Here is a 22329-nt window from a genome sequence, read left to right as displayed (position 1 = left end):
AACCAACCCAACTCAGAGAAAGAAAATACAAAAACCTCTACTGTTTACTTCACCAAAATACAACACGTAACTGAAAATGAGTTGCACTTCAATTAACGTCCATCAAAAAACAAGAGAATCGTAAATCACCTGCTTCTGCTCAAATTTTGCCCTTTCTTCGTTGATTCTATGTACCCGGGCTGCAGAATTGTTCGAAAGAATTACCTCAGCCCCGATAGAGAAAGGAATCCAGAAGGAACAAAGATGAGCTTTATACCTCTACAGTCCTTCTTACGGAACTCACAGCGGGAGGGGTCACCTAAAACGATTAAAAAATGAATAAAATGGGTATCATGCCTGCTCCACTTTTACGGATCCACGTAGACGTGTGGTGGGCAGATAATGATGACGACGGTGGGATGCGGGCTACCCAAGGCTGGGATGATTCGTGTTTTATAAGAAAGGCTTACGTTCAGCCACGGGCGTCCATCCATCATTTCAGCCATATAACTTCCACTGCTAAACATAGACCTCCCCGTTGATGATGAACTTATGCGCTGGGCTATGTTGGTGATTCCAGCTCTCCTACTGATCTCCCCATTTCTGATTCGATCCCGAAAATAAATTCCGAGCTCTCTCCCCATGGAGAGGGCTACGACTATGCTCGTAATTTCATATCAGGCCATCATTTCATACAATCTATTTGTAAAATGTCCAAAGCTCGACGATGCCATATAACATTTTATTTTCTTTTTCTCATGCTTCTGTGGTTACATGTTATGCTATGATTATGACCTACGTATCGTATCGATACTTAAATACCTACGTACCTATATAAAGAATAGCCCTCTTTTTTGTTGTAGTTTAAAAACTCATAAAACCGCTACAAAATCTGTCTCCTAGAAGAAAAAATCATCAGGCCAATCAATCAACCTAATCTGGCACGGCTCTCTATCGTTCAGGGTGATGCAGGTGATGTCGGAGCCCAGTTGCTTCCACGTCACTTACCACCACTGCTTCCGTTGAGCGTGAGTCTCCCACGGCGCAACACACGCTCACCTTAGTACATATCGTAGTAGATAGCTTGGGAGGAGCAGCGCTGTGCCCTCACATCTGATGTAGGAGGTGACTTGTCACTGCCGGCTGGTATACAGAAGATAGTCGGCAGTGCAGAGTCCGTCCTGCGTGGACGTGATGTCGCAAAAGGAAGCGGTGGAGAGGGAGAGTAAGATCTCGACTCCCAATTCCGGCCGTTGAAGGCGCACCGGGCACTGAAGAACGGCGGACAACGCTCTCTTCCGCTCTCCATGTACGGATTTATATTAGGCCCTACATATGCTGCATAGGCAGACGTAGGTTATACGTCAGGGATTCGAGCAACTGTCTGCCGATGTACGAGTGATGGTTAGGGGCTGTTAAGGGTCTCAAAGGATTATTGGATGTTTAATAAGTTGAAACACGGTATTTTAAGAGGACGGGATTAAGGATAGTGAGTAGGTAGTTTTGAAAAAGGAAATGGCGGATTCAGGTTTTTCGACTGATAAGTCAGCCTCAAGGATTGTTTTTAAATAAAACAGTATTTGGTCTTACAATTAAGTTTATTATATAGTCTTACACCTATTTATCTTGCCATTAAATACACCAGAGATGCCTTTGATATAATTTAAAAAAGTACCTTTTTACCTAAAAGCTAATGAAGGCGCGAATCCAAGCCTCATAGTAGTGAACACGACCATGAGCTCCATGACAGACAAATGATGTTTGTTATGGAGGGAGGGGATGATATCCTCCCCCTGGAAACGCGCCCCAGCAGTTATCTATTCACATAGAACCTACTGCTGTCATAACCGGTAACAATGTTCATAGCCTTGTGCTCATCCATTTTTAAAGTGGAAAATGCTTTAACATAAAACATTTTCAACTTCTTCAACAGATAAGATATTGCATACGGTGTTAATGCAGTAGATCACTAGTCTGTTATGGTGATCATTTTCGTCGTTACCCATGTACCTATTCCGTATTATGAATACGATTGCGGGCTTTTAGAAAGATGAACAGCAAATCCGTACAGGTATTTGCTCAAAACGTTCAAAGAACGATTTCATAGGCCAAGTGAGGTTTACGCGTTAGGAGTTTTTCCACGGAATATTTCCGAGGAAAAACACCTGCGAACAAATACCCCAGCAGTACGTACAATACCGGTAATTATCGGTAAGCAATGGGAGGCTATATTCCAAAGTAGCGCAACAACGCAAACATTTGGTCTATTAGCCTGATTTAATTGTAACTGACACACGGACACTAAACTCGACGACATATTGTCACCAAAGTCTCTTTAGCACAGAAATCAGCTTTCACAGATTACTTATTTTTTCAAATAAATAATCTGTGAAAGCTGATTCGGACACGACGAGTGGGTTTAGCCGATTAGCTGGAGATGGTGAAACAGGGTCCCAAAGAAGGCTGCATCATCACGTGTATTTAATTTGAAGGCCGCCCGAAGTAACCTGGAATTAGAAAAAACATTGTTTTAGTTTGATGACTAGGATATTCTTTTTTGGACCGAAGTCCCGTATCGAGATGGAAAAAAGTTAAGACCAAAAATTTTAACGACACGTTGTGCGTGTTTCTCAGTTTCCCACTTTCATAGAAAGCACGCCAGTTTATTTTGTTAATACTGGACTATTAACTTTTCTTGTCAGGTAAGACTATTTAAACTATTAAAACATAAAGTCCAAATACTTACTATCGGTTGGAGACCGGAAGGACCAGCTCGCCTCGCTCCGCCCAACCCGCAGCAGCGGCGGCGAAGCGAGGAAACGCTCTGGTATCTGAAAATCAAAAACAAAAGATTGAATTTCAAAAAGTCTGAACCCTAAATAAATCTGCAAAGTCAGGAACAAAGAGCAAGGGTGTGGTCGAGGGTTGAGGGGAGAGGGGAACGGGAGGGTGAGTCGAGGGGTCTATCTGGCGTATCTGCAATCAAATGTATTTATATTTGCAGATGTATGGAACAAATCACTAAATTAATACATATTAGAATAGATTAAGATCTACTTTGAGGTCTCATCCACCAACTTTGAGAAATTTTCTTAAGTGTAGCACGTGTCGGCCACGCCCTGCCCTCACGCCCTTAAATATTTTCTTGCGGTTACATTTCAAATTTTGTACAAAAACTTTACTTCTAACTTTAGTAAATACTTAATCAAAACCAAAGTAATTTCACTCTTAAGTTTTTCTAAGACAGAAAAATTTAAGGGCGTGGCACATGGTAACAAATCCCAAAAAATTACAATTATCATCAAATCGAAACCACAATAAATTAAATAACCATAATAAATTAAAACTTTAAACCCCTCTTTAATTTACAGTGAAGATAAACGGAGACTTACCTTCTAAGTTACCAAGGAGTCTGCGTATGTGAGGACCAGTTGTGAAACCGTGGCAGCCAGCTCGAAGGTCGGCGGCGCAATGCGGGACTGCGAATTCAGTGCAACCAGGAAGGGTTGTGGTGCAACGCCCCCTTAAGTCCTGCAGAGCGCAGGCTCGGGACGAAATGCCGCAGTGTGCTATATAAGTACTAAGTATTTAGGTTATGCAATTGAAGTTCTAGAAGCTTCGGCCACGCCCTAACTTTTGGAAATCCTTTGTTCTCGAGTTTAGGGTATAGTTAATGAGTACCTATTGATCAGTTGTTTTTAGGTTTTTTATGTAACTTAACTACGTGCATTAAATTATATAGTATATAAATTATTTCATAGCTCATATACCTAGGTTAAGTTATTAATATTAAGATATGATAATTAACAACACATTTCAAGACGCAATAAAATTTTCCCGACCGTCCAGGAAACCAACGAAACTTGGAATTTCCCAAGTGGTTAATAATGCAAGGTGCTTTATTAGAACTTAACGCTTTATAATTAATTGATTAAAATATTGTACATTCATATCATTAATTTGTTTAGTCAGTAGTAGTTTTAGATATTCAGATTTTGAGTGCAGGACTCAAAATCTGAATTCAGATTTTGAGTGCAGGACTCAAAATCTGAATATCTGAGTCGCTGATATTTCAATCATCAATTACATAACTTCTATCTGAGAAATAAATATAAAGCGGTTTAGACGAGAGCGTACCTACATAAGCAAGGATTTGAGATATTTTCTGTACAAAAGCTGACAAAAGTTATGGTCTTTTTAACGGTTACTGAAAGGCTCTGATAGCCTGCCAGGAAGTCATCTGGCAGATAAACTATAACTTTTGGTTCACAAGTCTCAGGTATCAGGTAACTAACCGACCCTTTACCGGTAGCCAGTGACGGCCTAAGTCTTGTTAGTATGTACCTAGTGTTGCAAAAAAACCGTTTTTTTTCTAGTGTGAAAAAACACCTTGAAAAAAAAACAGATAAAAAACTGTTTTTTTTCTGGGCCTTGTTTTTTTCAAGAGTATAATAACTCTAAAATTGTTAGGGCATTTACCGTTAAAGATTAATACTTAAGGTTACATAATAGTCTTAGGTTTATTCTTGAATCTACGGTACTTTTCTGATAAAACAGAACCAAATTTCATGAAAATATTGGCAACATTCATTGATATTAACTCAACGAAAGGGAAATTTTGAAAATTGAACTAAAAAGTAGGCTAGAAAAAAAAACAAATTTAGAAAAAAAACAACGATGCAAAGTTTTTTTTCATGTTTTTTTTCAATAAAGTGAAAAAAAACAAATCGTTTTTTTTCATTTTACATCACTATATGTACCTACTCTATACTTTATCTCCTACATTTAGTTTCCTTCTTACATATCGAGGGTTCCCGGGCTAATTGGTTTAAGCGACATTTTGGGTGATATTGAGTTATATATATATTTGGAATCAGCGAATTTTTCTCCGTCGAATGGTGCCGGTTTCATTAAAATCGGAGCACTTTTTTGGCGCTTGAAACAATTCTATTTTCGTGGTGATTCCAAAATGGCAGTGTATTAAACGACGTGGATTTTGCATTTTTTGTTAAATTATGCACTTGAACCATACCATCATAATAATAACCGAGACATAAACCAGTCACCCTATCTCTCATAAATAAGTCAATGAGAGTTAGAGCGTTTTTCCTGTATCTACTTTTTTTATTAAGAAGTAACTTGAATCATTTTGCCTTCCCACTAATCACACGGTGTGATGTCACTTAAACCAATAGTCCGTGACCCAAATAAGACAGGTTTGTCGCTTAAACGCTTTTGGCTGCATCTATTTTGAACGCAGGGTGCTACTTAAAGCAAATAGTCGTTTTCGTTCAGATGTTTTGTTTGGTCGTTAAACCATTTAGTCCTACTTTTTTTTTAAATGTGTGTCGTTTAATACTGATGATAAAATTAATGATGAATAATGAAACATTTTGCCAGTATTCATAAAAATACGAGTCGGTCTTTCAATCACAAAATTTTAATATGGTACATTTCAACCATGTCATATGATACCATATTCATTTCATCGACCGGGTGTCAAAAATCGTGATTTTTCAACTGGACTATCGTGCGCGGGCGCTTCAGTCTCACTCAAGAGTGCGCCGAGGACTGACGTGACGCGCGCAGGCCGCCAGTGTTTACATAAAACGCTCATCAAAATTTAATCGTAAGTACTTTAATAGGCGTAGCAACCAGTCTTGCATTTCTTTTTTGAGGCTTGATATAGTTGGCTTCTTCTCAACCTGAACGCTATGGTAAGACGCGTTGTCCATTACAACAACAGAACTTGGCAGCAACTTATCTTTTAACTTTTCATCTACCCACTTATAAAAAGTAGGCCCGTTCATATCTCCATGATAGTCGCCAGTTTTAGCATCTGATTTGAATATAGTCAATGCATCATCCACCAAGCCATTTCGACTCCCAGCGTGGAGAATTACCAATCGCCGTCCTTTCCCAATATCAGCATGAATTCCGGATTCTGAAGATGATTGCCAACATAGCAATACTACCAAAGAATGTTTAATAGACACAGACATAGAGGATGTCGATGAAAATGACAACTAAGTACCTGCATTATTTTTCATTACACTTGATTATTGTTTTCAGCAGCAGCTGTGTTTTATGAATACGAGAAGTTTCTTTGTTGATTTTTTATTTTTTTTTATTTTAAAATTTTATTGTTATCATGTTACTACAAGTTTATTATGTTTAATTATACTTTAACTCAGTAAAGTTTTAGGATAACTAATGAATAAGGTCATAAACAATTTTATTATAATCGACGTTCCCACATTGAGACTGATTTTACTTAATTATAATACAAAGTACTAAAATTTAACTGATTTTGTTGATTAAGACTAAAAAGTTAATAAATATTATTTGATGTTCCTATTGAGACTGGTCTATAATGATTATAAATCTAAATAAATACTTTGATTGATATTGTGTTGTTTTTATTTATTTATTTATTCGATGTAAGCACCTTAGATTTTTGGCGATTGCGATATATCCAGGTTGTTTTATCAGCCATTGAAAGTCTTAGATGTAAATAAACATAAACATTAAACGTTACAATTTCAATGTCACATGTCACATAAGTAAATTAGCCTGTCAGTCATTTTGGTCTAAATTGGTAGTTGAGATAAATACCTTGGTTCTATTAATTTTGGGTTTCGTTACTTCATACTTTTTGGCTTACTCTGTAAATAGAATGCGTCGTCGCTTAATTTTTTTTCCCTGTAGCCAATTGTAGTTATGAAGTCACTTAAATCGTTTTTCCTGTTTCTAAAAAAGGGCGGATTGTTTTAAGCGACATTTATCTTTGCAATTAAAGGTCCGTTTTATTTGGTATTAGCATCAACAACTAGATATTTTTAATTAAAATTCAATACCGTTTACCCCATTAAAATAACTGCAGAAGTTTTTTTGTTATGAATTTTTTTTTCGAAATTTCAAACTTTAAATGGCTCTCCTGTAAAGTTGCAAAAATGTCGCTTAAACCAATTAGCCCGGGAACCCTCGATATTATTTTACTATTAGTTCAGGGATTTTTAGAGGGAAAATAAAGAACAAGAATAAAACAAGGAGTTCCTTAAATATAGTTTAATTATAGACAATTTAGTGAGGTTTCTTAGACTAATTCTATGCACATACACAAGGTATGGTATATGAAGGTCCGGGCTTCGGGCTTCCGAACAACCATTCGCTGAAATATGACCCACAAATGAAATCCGAAGCAAGTGCATTCGTGACCATCGGTGGCTTTCTTCGGCGGTTTTATTAAAGGTGATAAGTCAGTCCGCAATGTAACGCAAACCAACGACCACGAGCATGATTGCCTCGGACCCCATTCCCTTAGGGAGCACATGAAACTAAACAGAATGCAGGTTCTAGTTCAGGCGCGTTCTGCCCCAGGGAGAAGCCAGAAACTCCCAAAAAAAAAACAACATAAAGAAATTAAACCCCGAGATTGAAGGGGATTGACCCCCAATACCCCTACGTGCCTGGACTAAATCTATATGATGATGAATATAATGCTGTGTGCTCGTCAGCATTTTACCCATGTGCATGTCAAGAAGTATAGCAAAAATGCATGGTCTCAGGACAAACCATGCCCCGTCGCGTGGAAATATAATGTCCGGGTCCGGAAAGCTTCTGTAGACGGAGATCCGCCTGACCGGGGAGATGTTACGGCATTATAACCTCTAGTGATCTTCAAGTAGTCGAGTCAACTAAAACCTGCTTCGACTGACTCTAGATAAGTTGAGGTCGACAGGTTTTTCTGAATACTTCTTAGCATTCTGACTTAGGTGTCACAGATTACTTGAGGCAGAAGAGAACCTAAGTAATTTGTGAGACAGGATAAGGTTTGCGGGTGGTCTTGTTTCAGCTTCGAATGTTGATGTCTTGCTTGTTGCTTGAGTGAGTGGAGTGACGGTGCGTCGAGCGAGGAGAGCTGGTCCATCGGCCCCTGCAACTGTTAAAAAAACACCTTGTTATTTAAGTGTCACTTATTGACCAGTCTATACAAGAGTTGGGCTATATTTGGATTATATTTGATTAAGTGCGAGTATAAGTTCTAGATCCTTTGTTTGTTGCAAGGGTGTGGTCGCACCGGTTCAGACGCGCAGGACGATGCGTCAAAAGGGGGAGGGGGAATGTAGAGAGAGGGGGCAGATGCTGCAGCCCCCCCCCCCACTCCACCCTACATTTTCCGCTACCCACCCTCAGGCTGCAGCAACCACCTCCTCTCCCCACATTCCCCTTTTGACGCATCGTCCTGCGCGTCTCAACCGGTGCGACCACACCCTGCTGAAAGCTTCGAGGGGGTTGCAGAGTGAGTGGGGAATACTGCAGAATACCCGCCCCCTCCCCAACGCACTTCATCTATCAAGGATATGGCTGCGTCCCTGTAACAGGAGATGCGTCAAGGGGGAAGGGAGGGATGGTGTATTCCTTACCATCCCCTCCCACCTCCGCAAGTAAAGTCCCAAAATCAGTATGAGTAATTGATTAAGCAATATACATACCTAGTAACATGGTGTCAGGCTGCCGTTGGGCGGTGTGTCTGAAGATATTCGAACATCTGCAAAGAGTATAATAGGATGCATTAATTACGTTGATATGTATTTCAGAAACTATCATCTAGATGGGTGTAGTGGTCATTTTATCCGTATAGAAGAGCCTCAAAGTATCAAAATTAACCTCAAACTACCTATAGCAGAAAACGCCTTATAAAATTCACAAAACAAACGAAGACTTACCTTTTGTCTCACGCCCAATTGCAAGCCGGAACGCCAGCACCTAGCTGGTAAGCGAAACACTAGCACGTCTTGCTCGGTGCACGGTCAAAATCACACTGCTGGTTGCAGGGGGGCAGATAGGCGTTGCCACATGACCTGAGTGCAGAGCGCAGGTCTCGTAGACGGATCGATACAGCTCTCGTCGGATGCCTAGGTAACGACGTAGGTACTGAGTTAGGGTCGCTGAGAACAAAGAGATGCTTGATTCTCGGAACAAGGGCGTGGTCGTGATCTTGGAAGGGTGTTCATGTAGGCTTTTGTAAGGTTGAGGTTTTTTCAGAAGTTTTGTTTTTATTTACTGGTTGTCTAATATAAAATTAATTGTATTACACGTGGTCAAAAATATAGTAATAAATATTTAAAGAAACCTATACTCCATTTAAAATAACATTAGACATTTAAGTAAGCCTTTTTTACTGTTTGTTCAACCGATTTTGACTTCTATTCCGTAGACAAAAGAACGGAATTGAAAGCAAAATAGTGGTTACAATACCAAGTATTTACTGCAGCCGCCATTAATCATATTACTAAAGCAATAGAAGTCAAAATCGGTTGAACAAACAGTAAAAAAGGTTTACTTAAATTTCTAATGTTATTTTGAATGGAGTATAAGTTATCATATTGTATAATGAAGTAGGTAATATTAACTCATTACGGATTACCCATTACTCATTAATCACCTACTCAACGTTATCTTTTGAAAACATCCGTAACTATTACATACTTACCGATTTATGTCCGCATGATAATATGTAGATAAATATAGATAATTTACTTCTAAATCATCTACATTCAGACTTCAGCACATCACACATGCATGATATTAATATGTTGGGTACCACTGCTTTAAAAAAAAAGCGACCCGCGCGGAAAATCCGCTAGCCCAAGCCACATGTTCAAAACGGGGCAGTGAATACTAACCATAAGGTGAATATTTGTAAGCTTGAATAAAATACAATAAAACTACTTTTTACAATAACCATATATTTACATCAGTACAACCATTAACAACAAACAAAATGCTATCTCTCTTCAATTTTCAGTACACTTATGTGAGATTTTTAATATACATTATGCTTAAGAAAATATGTTCGTTTTTTTTGGTATATTTATTCAAAGTCAAGCTAACTTTTATTCGATTTTAGCAATGCTATATCAGGAGGGTATAATCGAAAGCAAATAGGTATACAAACTAAAGGTATTTCTAAATATCTCTTATTGTTCCACAGTACAAAAATGTCCACTTACTGAACAAGACTAGCTATGCTTACTAAATATTTAAGATCCAAAATCATACTAGCAAAGTTAGTTTAAGCATACAAACAACAAATATATAACACATACAAATATATTCTTTACAGCCCTGTCACTCTGAAGTCAACCACTTAATATGGGACTTTTCATACCACTCAAAATAAGATTCTATCATTAAAATTATTGATGCTCTGATCTGTAAACAATAATAAAGTCACCAAGGTTCAGCCATAAACTAAGAAGTCATATTTCTGAATCATTGCAACAATTTTAAGTAGGACATTTTATAACATTTCCCATAGAACAAACTATGTGTGACTTTAGGCAAGCGTAAGTAATATATTGTACAAGACAGATTAGTATTTTAAGTAAAGCATTTGGGCATTAGCTTAGAAAATCGCCAGAATAAAATCGAAGGCCTTTGCTAATTGCATATGTTACCTTCATTAAATATAACTTGAATTCTAAGCAGATTGCAACAATTAACAACATGAACTCTTAAATTCTAGTTTTATGATCTACTCATCTAGTCCACATGGCATTACAATTACTTTTTACAAAAAAAAAAACATTCAAAAATATTAACTTCTAGCAATTGAATTAGCTTAGCACAGCCATATGTACAAAATTATGTTCTTAAAATAATAGACAAGTATACAAACTGTATGTTATAGATTTTTTTATAAACTTAACATTGGTAGTTTAGCAATATGTGCATGAGAGTTGAAACAAAAAATCTTAGATATCAAAGATATTAGAATAAGTATTAGTACCCACTGGTTTTTCTACTCTAGTCTAAGCCCAGCTAATAATGTCAATACAGTCACATAAAAAATTTTATTCTTTACAAATTGAGAAACTCCTGGAATGGTTGCCATAAAGTTACAAGGTAATGAGAATATTGTTAGCTGTTTTTCTATATGACTGTATCTTAAATATTTACATAGCTATATTACATTTTGTCATAACGCAAGCTTTGATAGAACCTTTAATTAGTTGTACATATTCAAAGCCATCATAATTATTGAGCCACCAAAATTGTTGTACTATGTGGACTTCTCTTTGGTTAGCACACTCAAACAATATCACATATTGTTGGAGTGCCGGCATCGTGTTATTTACGTTTACGGTTCTCGTACTCAATAGCTCTCGCCTCGGACACAATCTGCCTCTCTCTATTTAAAATCCCATCTAACTGGTCAGTAAATGCATCAAATGAGAACTTAGTTTCAAACCTCTTTAGGCCTGCCTCCCCCAGTTTTTCTCCTAACTCTGGGTTGATCACCAATTTGCTCATGGCATTAGCAAATGCTCTACTGTTCGGTTCACACAGGAACCCTGTTACCTCATTGACAATAGTCTCTGTGGGACCTCCACTGTTCACAGCTATAACTGGCTTCTTGAAATACATAGCCTCCAGAGGGACAATGCCAAAATGCTCATTTGATGGAGTATACACCAAAGCTCTACAGTTATATAAAAGAGACACTTTCTCATCATCTTTGGGAGATTTCATAAATGTTACCTTTTCCTCTATATCCAACTCAGCCACTAAATCAGTCAACTCAATGTAGTGCTCCATGTTTTCCAAGTTTATTGGATCAAATCCTCCCGCCATTATTAAATGAACCCTGTTCCAATCAGCCTCATTCAAAATGTGTTTTAAATGCTCAAATGCTCTCAAGGCTAGCTGCAGATTCTTCTTTCTCTCATATCTGTTTATAGACAGGAATATGAACTTGTCAGTACCTACAGGAACAACCTCCTTCAAGGGTTTTGGAGTAGTTTGTCTGAAGAACTCAGTGTTGATAGATGGATAACAGATGTCTGGTATGTCCTTGATTCTCTGGAATGCATCTTGATACACCCTGGCAGTATATTTACTGTTGACAAGCACTTTATCTGCTTGTGCTGTTGTTAATTCTTCTAAAAAATTCAGTGGCGCTCTGTACAGCTTTTTCAATAAGCCCCCTTCAGAGGATAAAAGCTTATCAGGATGATGGCAATAAAACACGACACGGTACGGTCCTCTAGCCATTTTCAAAAAGGGAATGCACAGGGATATCAAGTCGCAGAATATAAGAGTCGGTTCCTCAGCCGGTATGACGTACCATGCCATGTAAACAGCGGCGTAGACCATGCGTACGTAAGCGCACGCTGCCTTGAATCTACCGAATATAGAGCGCGGTATCCAGTCTCCCACGACCGACACGGGGAAAGTGCCATCCCTGGTCTCCGCGAAACAGTGAGAAGGATCATGATGGTTCGTGTAAAATGCTACTTCGTGGCCCTTTTTCTTGAACGCCAGTGCAGCATCCAATACCAGTCGCTCGGCGCCTCCGATACCCAAATCTGGGTGGAGAAATATTACCTTAACCATTTTACACCACTTTTAGTATTTTGCCACGTTACAAGATATCATTGAATCGCTTAAAATTACGAAGATAATTTGTAAATAAATGCAAAATCTGAATGACACCTTGAAAAGTCAGACACGCTAGTGTTGAGCGTTATCGATAACAATAAAATTGTTACTAAAACCTCGTGAGATGTCAATAGAAACGTCGTTTAGTCGAATTATCGGATCAATAATATAATTGTATATAACTTGTAAAAATGTTATATTGATACAATTTAATTACTTATTTATGAAATATATATGTCACCGTAAGATTACAAACATCGTTACATTACAATCTATCTCGAGAGATTGTAAACTGTCGAATTATTGTAAACCGTAACACCTGATTGCAATTTAACGCATTATTTTTCGCTATATTATAATCTATCGATGAGAAATTGTCAAATTGTCAACTGTCCGAAAGCTCTCCCTGATTGGTCAGTCTTTTTGTAAGATCGAGAGCGATGTAGAGCGGTCAAATTGTCAACTGGCGTAGAACGGAATGCATCTTGCGCGCTGATTGGTAGAACGTCAAAAAAGACAATGTTCTTTGCATGTTCTTTGCAACTCCCGGTGTCACAGCTCTTTGACGTGCAAAAATAAGTGACGGTTTAATTTTTTATAAAATCAAAAATTGTACTTAATTTTTAAGACTCAAATTACACACAATTAAAAATTGTATTAAAAATTGAAGTTAGTGACGAAAACGAATCGCTGCAAAACCGACTCCACGTAGTCTTGTCTGCCCTACCCCTAGAGTGCAATTCAAAACCGCGTAGGCGCGGAGGGGCGAGGCGGCCTGCAAGCCGAAGCTGCGGTGGTGAGCGTGAAAACCATCTGCGACGATAAGCTCGCATGGGACCGCCGGAGCCCCGCAGCGCCGGAGCCGTGACAGAAGTTATGCTTGCTGCATGTTGCATGCTTACTTCCATGCTGGGTCAATTAATATGGGATGTGTTATATTTTAAACAAAAAATTCAGTAGGTACGAGTTAAAAAATTAGAAGGTAAATAAATATTTTTATGATGTCATTTAATAGTATTTAAGAAGTTTACTGTTAGAATGCATGCTACAAATTTAGATGCAAAAAAATAACCATCATGCTGAGTTGTATTTAGAGTGGAAGATAACTCGTGGCTAAGATAGTATTATTTAGATGCTCGACGCTTTATTAATTGTGGCTGACTTAGTAATTTAGAAGGCAACATACATTTTTGGGGGCGAATAATGATATTAAAAAGAAGCCTGTTTAATTAGCACCCCTTTTATTTTATTTTTAAATATTAGTTTGTATTTGAAGACAAAATACCTAAGTGTATTTTTATAAGAGTTATTTTTATATAAATTTAATACTTGAAGAATTTTTGAAGAGCATTTATTTTATTTAACTGACACCTCTATTTCATTCCTAACTCTACGGGAACTCCATGGGAACAGAACGGCTGGTCGTGATTGGTCGATCTTACAAAAAGACTGACCAATCAGAGAGAGCTTTCGGACAGTTGACAATTTGACAATTTCTCATCATAGATTATAATATAGCGAAAAATAATGCGTTAAATTGCAATCAGATGTTACGGTTCACAATAATTCGACAGTTTACAATCTCTCGAGATAGATTGTAATCTAACGATGTTTGTAATCTTACGGTAACATATATATTATAGCTCCCAGTCCCTTCGTTTTTGTAGATCTAAAGTTTCTCCTTGATGCCTCATTAGCAAACATAGGGGGGCGTAATTTATCATTACTGTTATTTATCATTACATACTTACATATTGTAATATAGTGTTTGTTTTTTTTATACAACAATGGCTTCCACCATTTTTGATACCTGTCTGGTAGTGGTGGATCTATGCTTGTATTCAGGGAAATATACCATATCCACTACTAGAACACTGAGCTCAGCCAAACTGCAGACTTAAAGTTTTGGCAAAGAATCAACACCAAAGAGGAAAGTATATTAGGTAAATAATACTACAGTTTACTTCCTTCAGCAAAACATTTTATTACTTCACTTGTTATAAAAGTAAAAAAGAATGTTGTACTTAAAATTATTACATTAACCAATCAATATTAATTAACACATTAAAGACAGTAAAATAAAAATGCTGAAGGTGTTGTAAATAACTTATAGTTCATCCTTCCTTTCAATCTTCACGAGATCAACGTGGAATGTCAAAGTTGCAGACTTTGGTATCTTCGGAGGCGCTCCAGCCTCACCGTAGGCCAAATGAGGCGGAATGACTAGTTTCCTTTGCTCCCCTTCACACATGCCTATCAAACCCTGGTCCCAGCCCTTTATGACTTGTCCGGAACCCAAGGTGAAGGTAAGCGGGTTACCTCGGGGAATTGAGCTATCAAATTCAGTGCCATCATCCAGAGTGCCCTGAAAATTATAGTTTCCAAATTAAGAACAGTTCAAATTGATAATGGTAAAAACGGAGTATTTTTGGTTCTCAAAATGAATGACTTTCTTTCTTATTATCATCCTCTTATTTTTGCCCTAAAACAGTTGCTGTATTTTTCTAGAAGATTGGGTTAGATTTTGTAGCTATGTATACCATGATTTTCACAACCCATCTGACAATAACAATCCAACAACAATCCGCAACCTAATAAATAAATAAATCCAGTATCTTGTATCCTAGTAGTATGTGTTGTATATCATGAATGCAGAGGTAAGAAAACTAATTTCTTTTGAATGAAATATTGAATAATTAATTACCGTGTAATGCATGTGAAGAAGATCTCCTTTCTTGCTTTTTATTGGACACTCACTGGGCCTCTTTTTAACCCCAATTTGCATTTTTTTAGGGGCTGAGTCGCCAATCACGACATGAGAGATGACACTCATAAATATCAATAAAAACAGTGCAATTTTACAGAATGTTAGAATGGCAGCCTTCATATTTTTTATTGTTCTTTTCGGCAGAAGTAAACTATGTTGATAGAAAGTCCCGAAAAGCTAATACAAGATAATATAATATTACTACAAGAGAATTCTAGCTGAAAAATAATGCCAATATGAGGTACTGAAACTGTCAAATATGACGTGAGTGACGTGCCTTTTCGCCGCTTTCAGTCCTATAGTAGAGGGTCAAACATTTAGTTTTGTGGTTACTAATCCGGTCATAGACTAATTAGTATTATTAATAATTAACAACTCTTAAATTCTCTTATCTATCTATTGTCTCTGGTACATTATTATTTTGTTTACTTGTCAGTGTACGGCTGAATATTGGAAATATCAATTATTCCACTTTTTACGTCTTTCAGACTGAAACAAATAGATATAATTAAATAAAACCATGGCGGACGATGACTATGATTTAGACAAATACAAGAAATTCTTACTTAACAGAGTTACCGCAACAACAGTCCTAGTTGAAAGTATTGAGAAATGTTTACAAACTGAAAACAAAGCCGCTAAACATTATTTCCACAAAATTATGGTAATTACTGACTTTTCTATATTTTTTAACTAAACTGTGACCAACCCCATTTCTCTACTTCAAGTGCATATCAAGTATATCTCAATATTCTGACATTTATTTTTATCCAACTATTTGTTAGTAAATTCATAACTTAAAAGGCCTTCAATACATTTCAATTAATGATAAATTTGTTTTTTATTATCCTTTATGTGCACACAACATTAAAAAGTCACGTTCTTTCAGATACATAACTGGCAAGATACTTTACATCAGCTCTTTGATAGGCTGTCATCATACTACGGCAAAGTCCTAGGTGTGGTACCAGTCAATTGTTCAACCCAGGGTGACATTGCCACATTCTACACATCTAACCTCAGTATCATAGCAGATATTATAAAATTTGACTTCATGTTTCCTTTCAATAGAAACATGTTTAGCATAGACATACTGTTCAATGATAAGACCTCCGCAGAGTTTTTTGGGACAAAGACAACTATTGATGAGATTGTCTCTGGTGTAGTAAGCCGTAGATTTAGCGAGAGGTGCGAGTTAGATCTATCTAACTTTTGTGATGATCCAGGTCAGTAAATTCTTCTACAATATTATTATTTAGACATATTAAATGTCATAGATGTTGTGTTGATGTTTAGACATTTAATATGTCTAAATAATAATATTGTTAAGTTAGCAATGTTAAAAAAATAATTTGAATTGTAGAACTGTTTAATGTTTCAGAATTTTCCAATAAAAAAATATTCTTTTATAAAATATCCCTCTTGGCCAATTTTAAAATACTGATGCTCAGAATGGGGAGGGACACGAAAATGTTAAACTTAAGCAACAATAATCTAAGGTAAATAAATATTATACTTTGTATAGTGATCAGACAAAGCTACACACTTATTACACTATTCTGTAATTCAAATTGTGTTCAAACTAATGGAAATTAATTACCATTTCAGCCAAGCACCGTTGGAAATATTAAACTTTTTCATAAAGGCAGATTTGACGGCTGTGAACCTCAGCAATAATAATGTGAGTTATTTTCAAAATACTATTCTTCACAACAATCACAGTTTTTAGATGCATTGAACCCATTCTTTCCTGTATTATTTTTGCTCTAAAATAGGTATAAAATAAAATAAAAAGCATTTATTGTTGTTTTAGTTTAAATTACAAAGTATATCTATATGTGCCTAATTAACTTATTTACTTTATTCATACTCGTAACTATTTACTATCTTAATATATTATCATGTATATATTTAAAATAGGTATCAGTAATGAAATCTTTCTTGTTTCCCAGATACTATCAATTACAGAGTTATCGAGAGTCAGCAGTAAAATAGAGAAGCTATGGCTGGAAGGTAACCCGTTGTGCGAGAACTTAGATCCAGTGGCCTATGTAAAGACTGTTACTGTCAAGTTTCCTAGATTAGTGGAGCTGGTAAGTACGTATAAACTAAAATTGTCCATCTTTCTTCAATTATTTTAACTCCTCAAATTTTTCACCGACATTTACCTGATTGGCTATGTAACTCAAAAGAATGCCCAATGTCTAAACTTTTTAATACACAATTAAGTGATTTTCCAACTGAATTATGAAACAGCTGTATGCTAAATGTCATCAAAATTCATTCAGCTATTATTAATTAAGTAAAAGGAATAAAATTTGCATTTGCAGCTTTTCTTGAAATAATATAATTCTAAAGTATATATATTTTTTTCTACTTTAAGGATGGAGTATCGTTAAACCAGCATGGAATGGTTTTTCCATTCTACAGAAATTATCTATGCACACACAACAGAAAAACCAAAATGGTTGTCGAAAAGTTTGTAACTCTATATTTCTCAAATTACGATCAGCTGCCTTCAGTCCGGAAGAAAAAGATTGAAACATTGTATGATGAAAAGGCCATTTTCACTTTAACTTGCGATTTTGCAGGTGAGTACTGTAAATATGCTTTATGCTTTGACATTTCTGCACGCAGTTTTACTAGAGAAACTGTCCCAGCCATGAAAACATAGCCTACCTATATCTTACCCGTGTTCCATAGAAACCACTGCTCATAGTGGGATAAAATATACTCCATGTTACTCACAGATAGTGTAGCTTTCTAATGGTGAAACAATTTTTAAAATTGGTCGAGGAGTTTTTAAGTTTATCCATTACAAATAAACAAACAATAATATAATGTGAAACTTATTTATTTTTATATTATTCCAGAAACAGACCAGAGCGTATCCCATTACACGCAATACTCGCGCAACTTATTAAACCCTAATAAGACACCGTCGACTGCACAGAGCAAAACTTATAAGTCCAGACAGAATATAGTCAACGTACTTGGCACTTTGCCTGAAACTGTTCATGATAGAAGCACTTTTACAGTGGATGTGCTGTCGAATGATGTGAGTTTTTTTACTTATACTAACTTCCGACATTATAACAGATAGTAAGAGCGTAGGGGCCCGATTCTCCTAATTTTACTTAAGCGACATACGATTCACATTCGACTGCGATCCAATCCCGATTCAATTACGATTAAAGCGTATGTGGCATTCCGCATTTTTTTCTTTGAAATAAACGTTGTTATCCTTTTCTGTCATTTAATAATGAATCATTTTGTCTGCAAATTATTTACGATTGCAATATGATTATAGAGCAAACTACCGTATAGACTAAAATCACCAAAATAGCAGACCAATCGCAAACCAATCGAATGTCGTTGGAATACGATTGGTCTTATATTAGTAGCAGAATGCCCGATATGGTTAAAACTGCTATTGCTATCATATTGCGATTCGATTTCTATTCAATTTTGACATTATTACTTAGAAGAATCGGGCCCCAGATTGTCACGCTCTTCGTCCCCGGAACACCCGCATTTTGGCGCGATTCTTCTAGATTTTCTGTTATGAGATCTTCGCTCGTCATTTTCTTCTTTTTAAATAAGATAGATGCTTTAATTTTTTTTTACAAAATATGAACTCAAAAATTTAATTTCTTTCATTTCTTTTTCAGAAAAAATCACTACACATTATCATAGATGGCATTTTCAGAGAAAAGATTCGTGGAAATCTGTTACAATTTCGAAGGAACTTCATGTTTGGTATCTACACGGTACGAGATAACTCTGTGTATCATATTGTTCATGATATGTTTAGTCTGACCTATGCTAACACAGACCAGATGAATTACAGTTTTCAGGTAAAAAGTTTTTTCTGTTTATCTTATAAATATAGCATATATTTCATCAAATTGGCGACTCGGAACATCAAGCGAGTCCCTGCGTAAAAATCAGTCTTTACTGTCAGGGGGTCTTAGAAGTGCGCAAGGGATTTGGGATCCATGTGCTGGGAAATTGGTGGGAAGTTAGTTGCGAGTCGCCATTAACTTTAAGCGTTAATTATCCTGTATTTTAATGTATGGTCTATGTGGTAATGGTAATAATGAACAGATTTTATAACTAAAGTTTAATTCTTTCAGCATCCTATAAGAAATATGAATTCGTTATCACTAATAAACCCCACTCCTGATGAAAGTGAAGCTATCATAAAAGCCTTTCAACATCTCACTCAGTTGAAGAGACCGGAAGTTGAACTGTGAGTATTTTAGCTAAATCTGTGAAACAAGAGTTATAGCTTGAGCTACGAGCGGTTCCAACCATTTCAACCTATCCGCCAGTATCCACCCCTCAAGAAGGTTAAAGGCACATCCCAAAAGATGTGGCCAAAAATTCACGTACCTCATATCATTAAATTCAGGTATATTGGGGTAAATGGGGAGAGTGTATAGTAAGGGTATTGCATAAAAAGTACATACATGGAAAAATACATGAGGAGTTCATAAAAAAACAATCGTGGCGTCTCAAGTTAATACGAGTTGTATGCGTGTCCACAGTGCCCATTAAGGTAGAACCCTGAACCACAGATGACCTTAATAGTTAGTAGAACCGCACCTGTTATCTGCTCGGTTTAAAAAATTGCGCCATTCGCCGAACGCAAAACGCTATTGTGATTTCATAATTTTAGCTATCATTATTACTTCATCTGTTTCAGACGCTTAAAATACCATGGCTGGGATATAAGAGATGCTTTGAAGAATTTCATGGCAGACGCAAAAAGTAAAAAGATGGCGACAGAGTTATTCATGGACTCTGACTTTTCTGACTCTTCGTCGATTTTAGATGATATTGACTATTAAGAAATGCAATATTTAAATAATATAAATTAATATAAATAAATAGTGACTACTTCTATCTAGTTTCACTTATACCGCAAACCGTGAACGGCACCTTTATTTTAGTGTTTGTATTAAAAAATTATCGATTTCAATATTTAATAATATACCTTAAACTTCTTCTTAAGTCTGAGAATACTGTGCTGAAAACCGCATCAAAATCGGTGCAGACGTGAGATAATCGCGCACAAACACTAACAGTACGTAGGTAAAATGTTTATCCTTTTCGGTTGGATCGCATAAATTGCTCTCCAAAAACTTTGTCGGGCTATTGCGGCCACAGTGCATCTAATTTTGCCTTATATTATTTTTTTGGTAATAAGATAACGTTAACTAAGCTATTTTATTTTTAGTATTATTGTTTTTTTTTGTCATTAAATGAAAAGACCTGTATCCAAAATACCCATTTTTTCCATTGTTTTTTTCTCTCACCACTCCTCCTGTCATTCACGTCAACTGTCAAAGATGTCAAATCAATAAAGCGTTGTTTTTGCATTTCACCAGCACTTCGTTCGTTCACTTTTTTGGAAAACATATTAGAGACAAACCAATCTTGGCATTTCTATAAAAGAGATTGCATCTATTTTCAACATGTCTAATAATTCTATGGGCCAAGGCGGCAACATGCCCACAATTGGGTCAATAAATCAAGGTGCTATTCAGTACGTAAACAATCCCTTGCAAAGTCCTCAATTGCAGTCCAGTTCGCTCCAGGGCTCTCCTTTACAGCACAGCCCCATGGGCACTCAGTCCCAAGTTGGCGCGAAAGCCAACCAGAGCGGAGCTGGGGATCAAACTACTCAGGTAAACATTGTTCATACGAAAACAACATATGTATGTATTTTTGTTGGAAAACATGCATAAGCATTCACCTTACTCTTAGAAAAACTTAACGATACCTTTATGAAAGAGTAGCAATGTGTTTTTGATTAAGTTATAGCCATATTTGACAACCATTTGTTTGTAGTAGGAACATGAAATGACAATAAAGTCAAATGTAAGTATATATATTCCTATCTTATTGTATACTTTATTTCTTGATACAAAGGCCCAAATATTTATAACAGTATATTTATGGCCTCAGCAAAATATGCTAAGATAAAAAGAATGTTTTTTTACACATATTTCATACTATACCAAAACATTTCAGCTTCTAAGCCGGCCGCGTCTCCAAGAGTTGGTTCGTGAAGTGGACCCAACAGTCCAACTTGATGAAGAGGTTGAGGAAATGCTGCTGCAGCTGGCTGATGACTTCATAGACACTACTCTGAATGCAGCGTGCGCAATGGCCAAGCACAGACATGCTCCGAATGTGGAGTTGAGAGATGTGCAGCTACATTTAGGTGAAATATCAACTTTTTCATTATTTTTACTTATACATAATTTGAATTGAACAACAGACTGTTTACTGTATACAAACAACTATACTGTATCTGATGTAAAGAGAGATTTTCAGTAATTATGTTTTGTGTAAATGTTACTTGTTTTACTGCTGGAGGCATACTTTCAGCAGCCAATGAGGCTGGCTGATATCTGTACTTCCATAATAATAGTATTAAGAGGAAAGAATGCTTTGTTGTACTTATACAATCTCTGAAACTACTGAACCAATAAAATAAAAATACTATTAGGAAGCTACACTATCCTCGGGTGAAATACTACAGTCTGTCTGGGTACAGGATATAGCATCACAATGAAGTAGTCCAATACACGAGATTATCATAGTTGTTAATGACTACATATCACAAAACTAAACTAAGAAATCATTTTATATTTCCAGAGCGACAATGGAACATGTGGATACCAGGTTTTGGTAATGACGAGCTACGACCGTACAAGCGTGCGGCCGTCACTGAAGCCCATAGACAACGCATGGCCCTCATCCGCAAGACCATCAAGAAATACTAATTGCTTAACTAAAATTAGTATTGTGACTGTATTCTTAAGCTTTACTTTTCGATTAAGGTGTATTTTAGGCTAAGATTAAATTGAGTAAAAGAGTTTAAAATGAATCTGAATTTGTGGTTGGTTTTTTAACTTAGATGAATTAGAAATTTGAAAATACACAGTAAAAAGTGTATTATTCCTACTGTAAAATAGGCTAATAAAGGAGGATGCCCAAAAACCAGAGCTGATGAAAATAATTTAGTGCGAGTTGTGCGACGGTGGTGCTTATAAAAGCTACAACAAACAATTGGGTATAATGACACTTTCATTTATGTTTTTAATGGAAAAGATATATTTATT

At 36.4% G+C, this 22329-nt stretch overlaps 4 protein-coding genes and 2 long non-coding RNA genes across 7 annotated transcripts; 2 read left to right on the top strand and 4 right to left on the bottom strand.

Moving 5' to 3' along the window:
• Positions 1–1558: 1558 nt before the first annotated feature.
• On the bottom strand, positions 1559–3533 carry LOC124640811. Its single transcript, XR_006985598.1, has 3 exons — positions 3372–3533; positions 2726–2810; positions 1559–2486 (listed from the first exon to the last, which is right to left on the bottom strand). It is a non-coding gene; the product is annotated as an uncharacterized LOC124640811 (long non-coding RNA).
• A 3499-nt stretch (positions 3534–7032) lies between these two features.
• On the bottom strand, positions 7033–8845 carry LOC124640898. The gene is made up of 3 exons (XR_006985610.1): positions 8709–8845; positions 8475–8530; positions 7033–7921 (listed from the first exon to the last, which is right to left on the bottom strand). It is a non-coding gene; the product is annotated as an uncharacterized LOC124640898 (long non-coding RNA).
• Positions 8846–9714: 869 nt separating this feature from the next.
• Positions 9715–12504, bottom strand: LOC124640857 (alpha-1,3/1,6-mannosyltransferase ALG2). The gene has a single exon (XM_047178792.1). The coding sequence runs from the start codon at positions 12379–12381 to the stop codon at positions 11116–11118; it is 1266 nt and encodes a 421-aa protein (XP_047034748.1). The 5' UTR covers positions 12382–12504; the 3' UTR covers positions 9715–11115.
• A 2016-nt stretch (positions 12505–14520) lies between these two features.
• LOC124640920 (peptidyl-prolyl cis-trans isomerase FKBP2) lies at positions 14521–15492 on the bottom strand. The gene is made up of 2 exons (XM_047178879.1): positions 15131–15492; positions 14521–14791 (listed from the first exon to the last, which is right to left on the bottom strand). The coding sequence occupies exons 1-2, from the start codon at positions 15311–15313 to the stop codon at positions 14534–14536; spliced, it is 441 nt and encodes a 146-aa protein (XP_047034835.1). The 5' UTR covers positions 15314–15492; the 3' UTR covers positions 14521–14533.
• A 96-nt stretch (positions 15493–15588) lies between these two features.
• LOC124640918 (nuclear RNA export factor 2-like) lies at positions 15589–20095 on the top strand. Of its 2 annotated transcripts, none has more exons than XM_047178877.1 (10): positions 15589–15857; positions 16083–16419; positions 16557–16692; positions 16802–16874; positions 17146–17286; positions 17577–17784; positions 18067–18251; positions 18865–19050; positions 19330–19445; positions 19902–20095. In XM_047178877.1, exons 1-10 carry the CDS (start codon positions 15714–15716, stop codon positions 20044–20046), a joined length of 1671 nt encoding a protein of 556 aa, XP_047034833.1. In that variant the 5' UTR covers positions 15589–15713; the 3' UTR covers positions 20047–20095. The 2 variants fall into 2 exon arrangements, with proteins under 2 accessions (XP_047034833.1, XP_047034834.1); XM_047178878.1 differs by having other exon boundaries at positions 15591–15857; positions 16575–16692.
• A 413-nt stretch (positions 20096–20508) lies between these two features.
• On the top strand, positions 20509–22100 carry LOC124640598 (transcription initiation factor TFIID subunit 12). The gene is made up of 3 exons (XM_047178430.1): positions 20509–20886; positions 21233–21425; positions 21863–22100. Exons 1-3 carry the CDS (start codon positions 20674–20676, stop codon positions 21988–21990), a joined length of 534 nt encoding a protein of 177 aa, XP_047034386.1. The 5' UTR covers positions 20509–20673; the 3' UTR covers positions 21991–22100.
• The last annotated feature ends 229 nt before the right edge of the window (positions 22101–22329 follow it).

The sequence above is a fragment of the Helicoverpa zea genome, chromosome 21 (genome assembly GCF_022581195.2).
Source record: "Helicoverpa zea isolate HzStark_Cry1AcR chromosome 21, ilHelZeax1.1, whole genome shotgun sequence".
NCBI lineage: Eukaryota > Metazoa > Arthropoda > Insecta > Lepidoptera > Noctuidae > Helicoverpa > Helicoverpa zea.
The sequence above is the reverse complement of the archived record's forward strand: the minus strand, read 5'-3'. Positions and strand labels throughout refer to the sequence as shown.

Bases quoted from the DNA above. Each gene is read 5' to 3' on its own strand.
- LOC124640857 (XM_047178792.1), bottom strand. From the start codon at position 12,381: ATGGTTAAGGTAATATTTCTCCACCCAGATTTGGGTATCGGAGGCGCC.
- LOC124640920 (XM_047178879.1), bottom strand. From the start codon at position 15,313: ATGAAGGCTGCCATTCTAACATTCTGTAAAATTGCACTGTTTTTATTG. The intron at 14,792-15,130 runs GTAATTAATTAT...TATAATTTTCAG, and splicing joins TTCTTCACATGCATTACACG to GGCACTCTGGATGATGGCAC.
- LOC124640918 (XM_047178877.1), top strand. From the start codon at position 15,714: ATGGCGGACGATGACTATGATTTAGACAAATACAAGAAATTCTTACTT. The intron at 16,420-16,556 runs GTCAGTAAATTC...TTTGAATTGTAG, and splicing joins TAACTTTTGTGATGATCCAG to AACTGTTTAATGTTTCAGAA. The intron at 19,051-19,329 runs GTAAAAAGTTTT...TAATTCTTTCAG, and splicing joins AGATGAATTACAGTTTTCAG to CATCCTATAAGAAATATGAA.
- LOC124640598 (XM_047178430.1), top strand. From the start codon at position 20,674: ATGTCTAATAATTCTATGGGCCAAGGCGGCAACATGCCCACAATTGGG. The intron at 20,887-21,232 runs GTAAACATTGTT...AAAACATTTCAG, and splicing joins CTGGGGATCAAACTACTCAG to CTTCTAAGCCGGCCGCGTCT. The intron at 21,426-21,862 runs GTGAAATATCAA...TTATATTTCCAG, and splicing joins AGATGTGCAGCTACATTTAG to AGCGACAATGGAACATGTGG.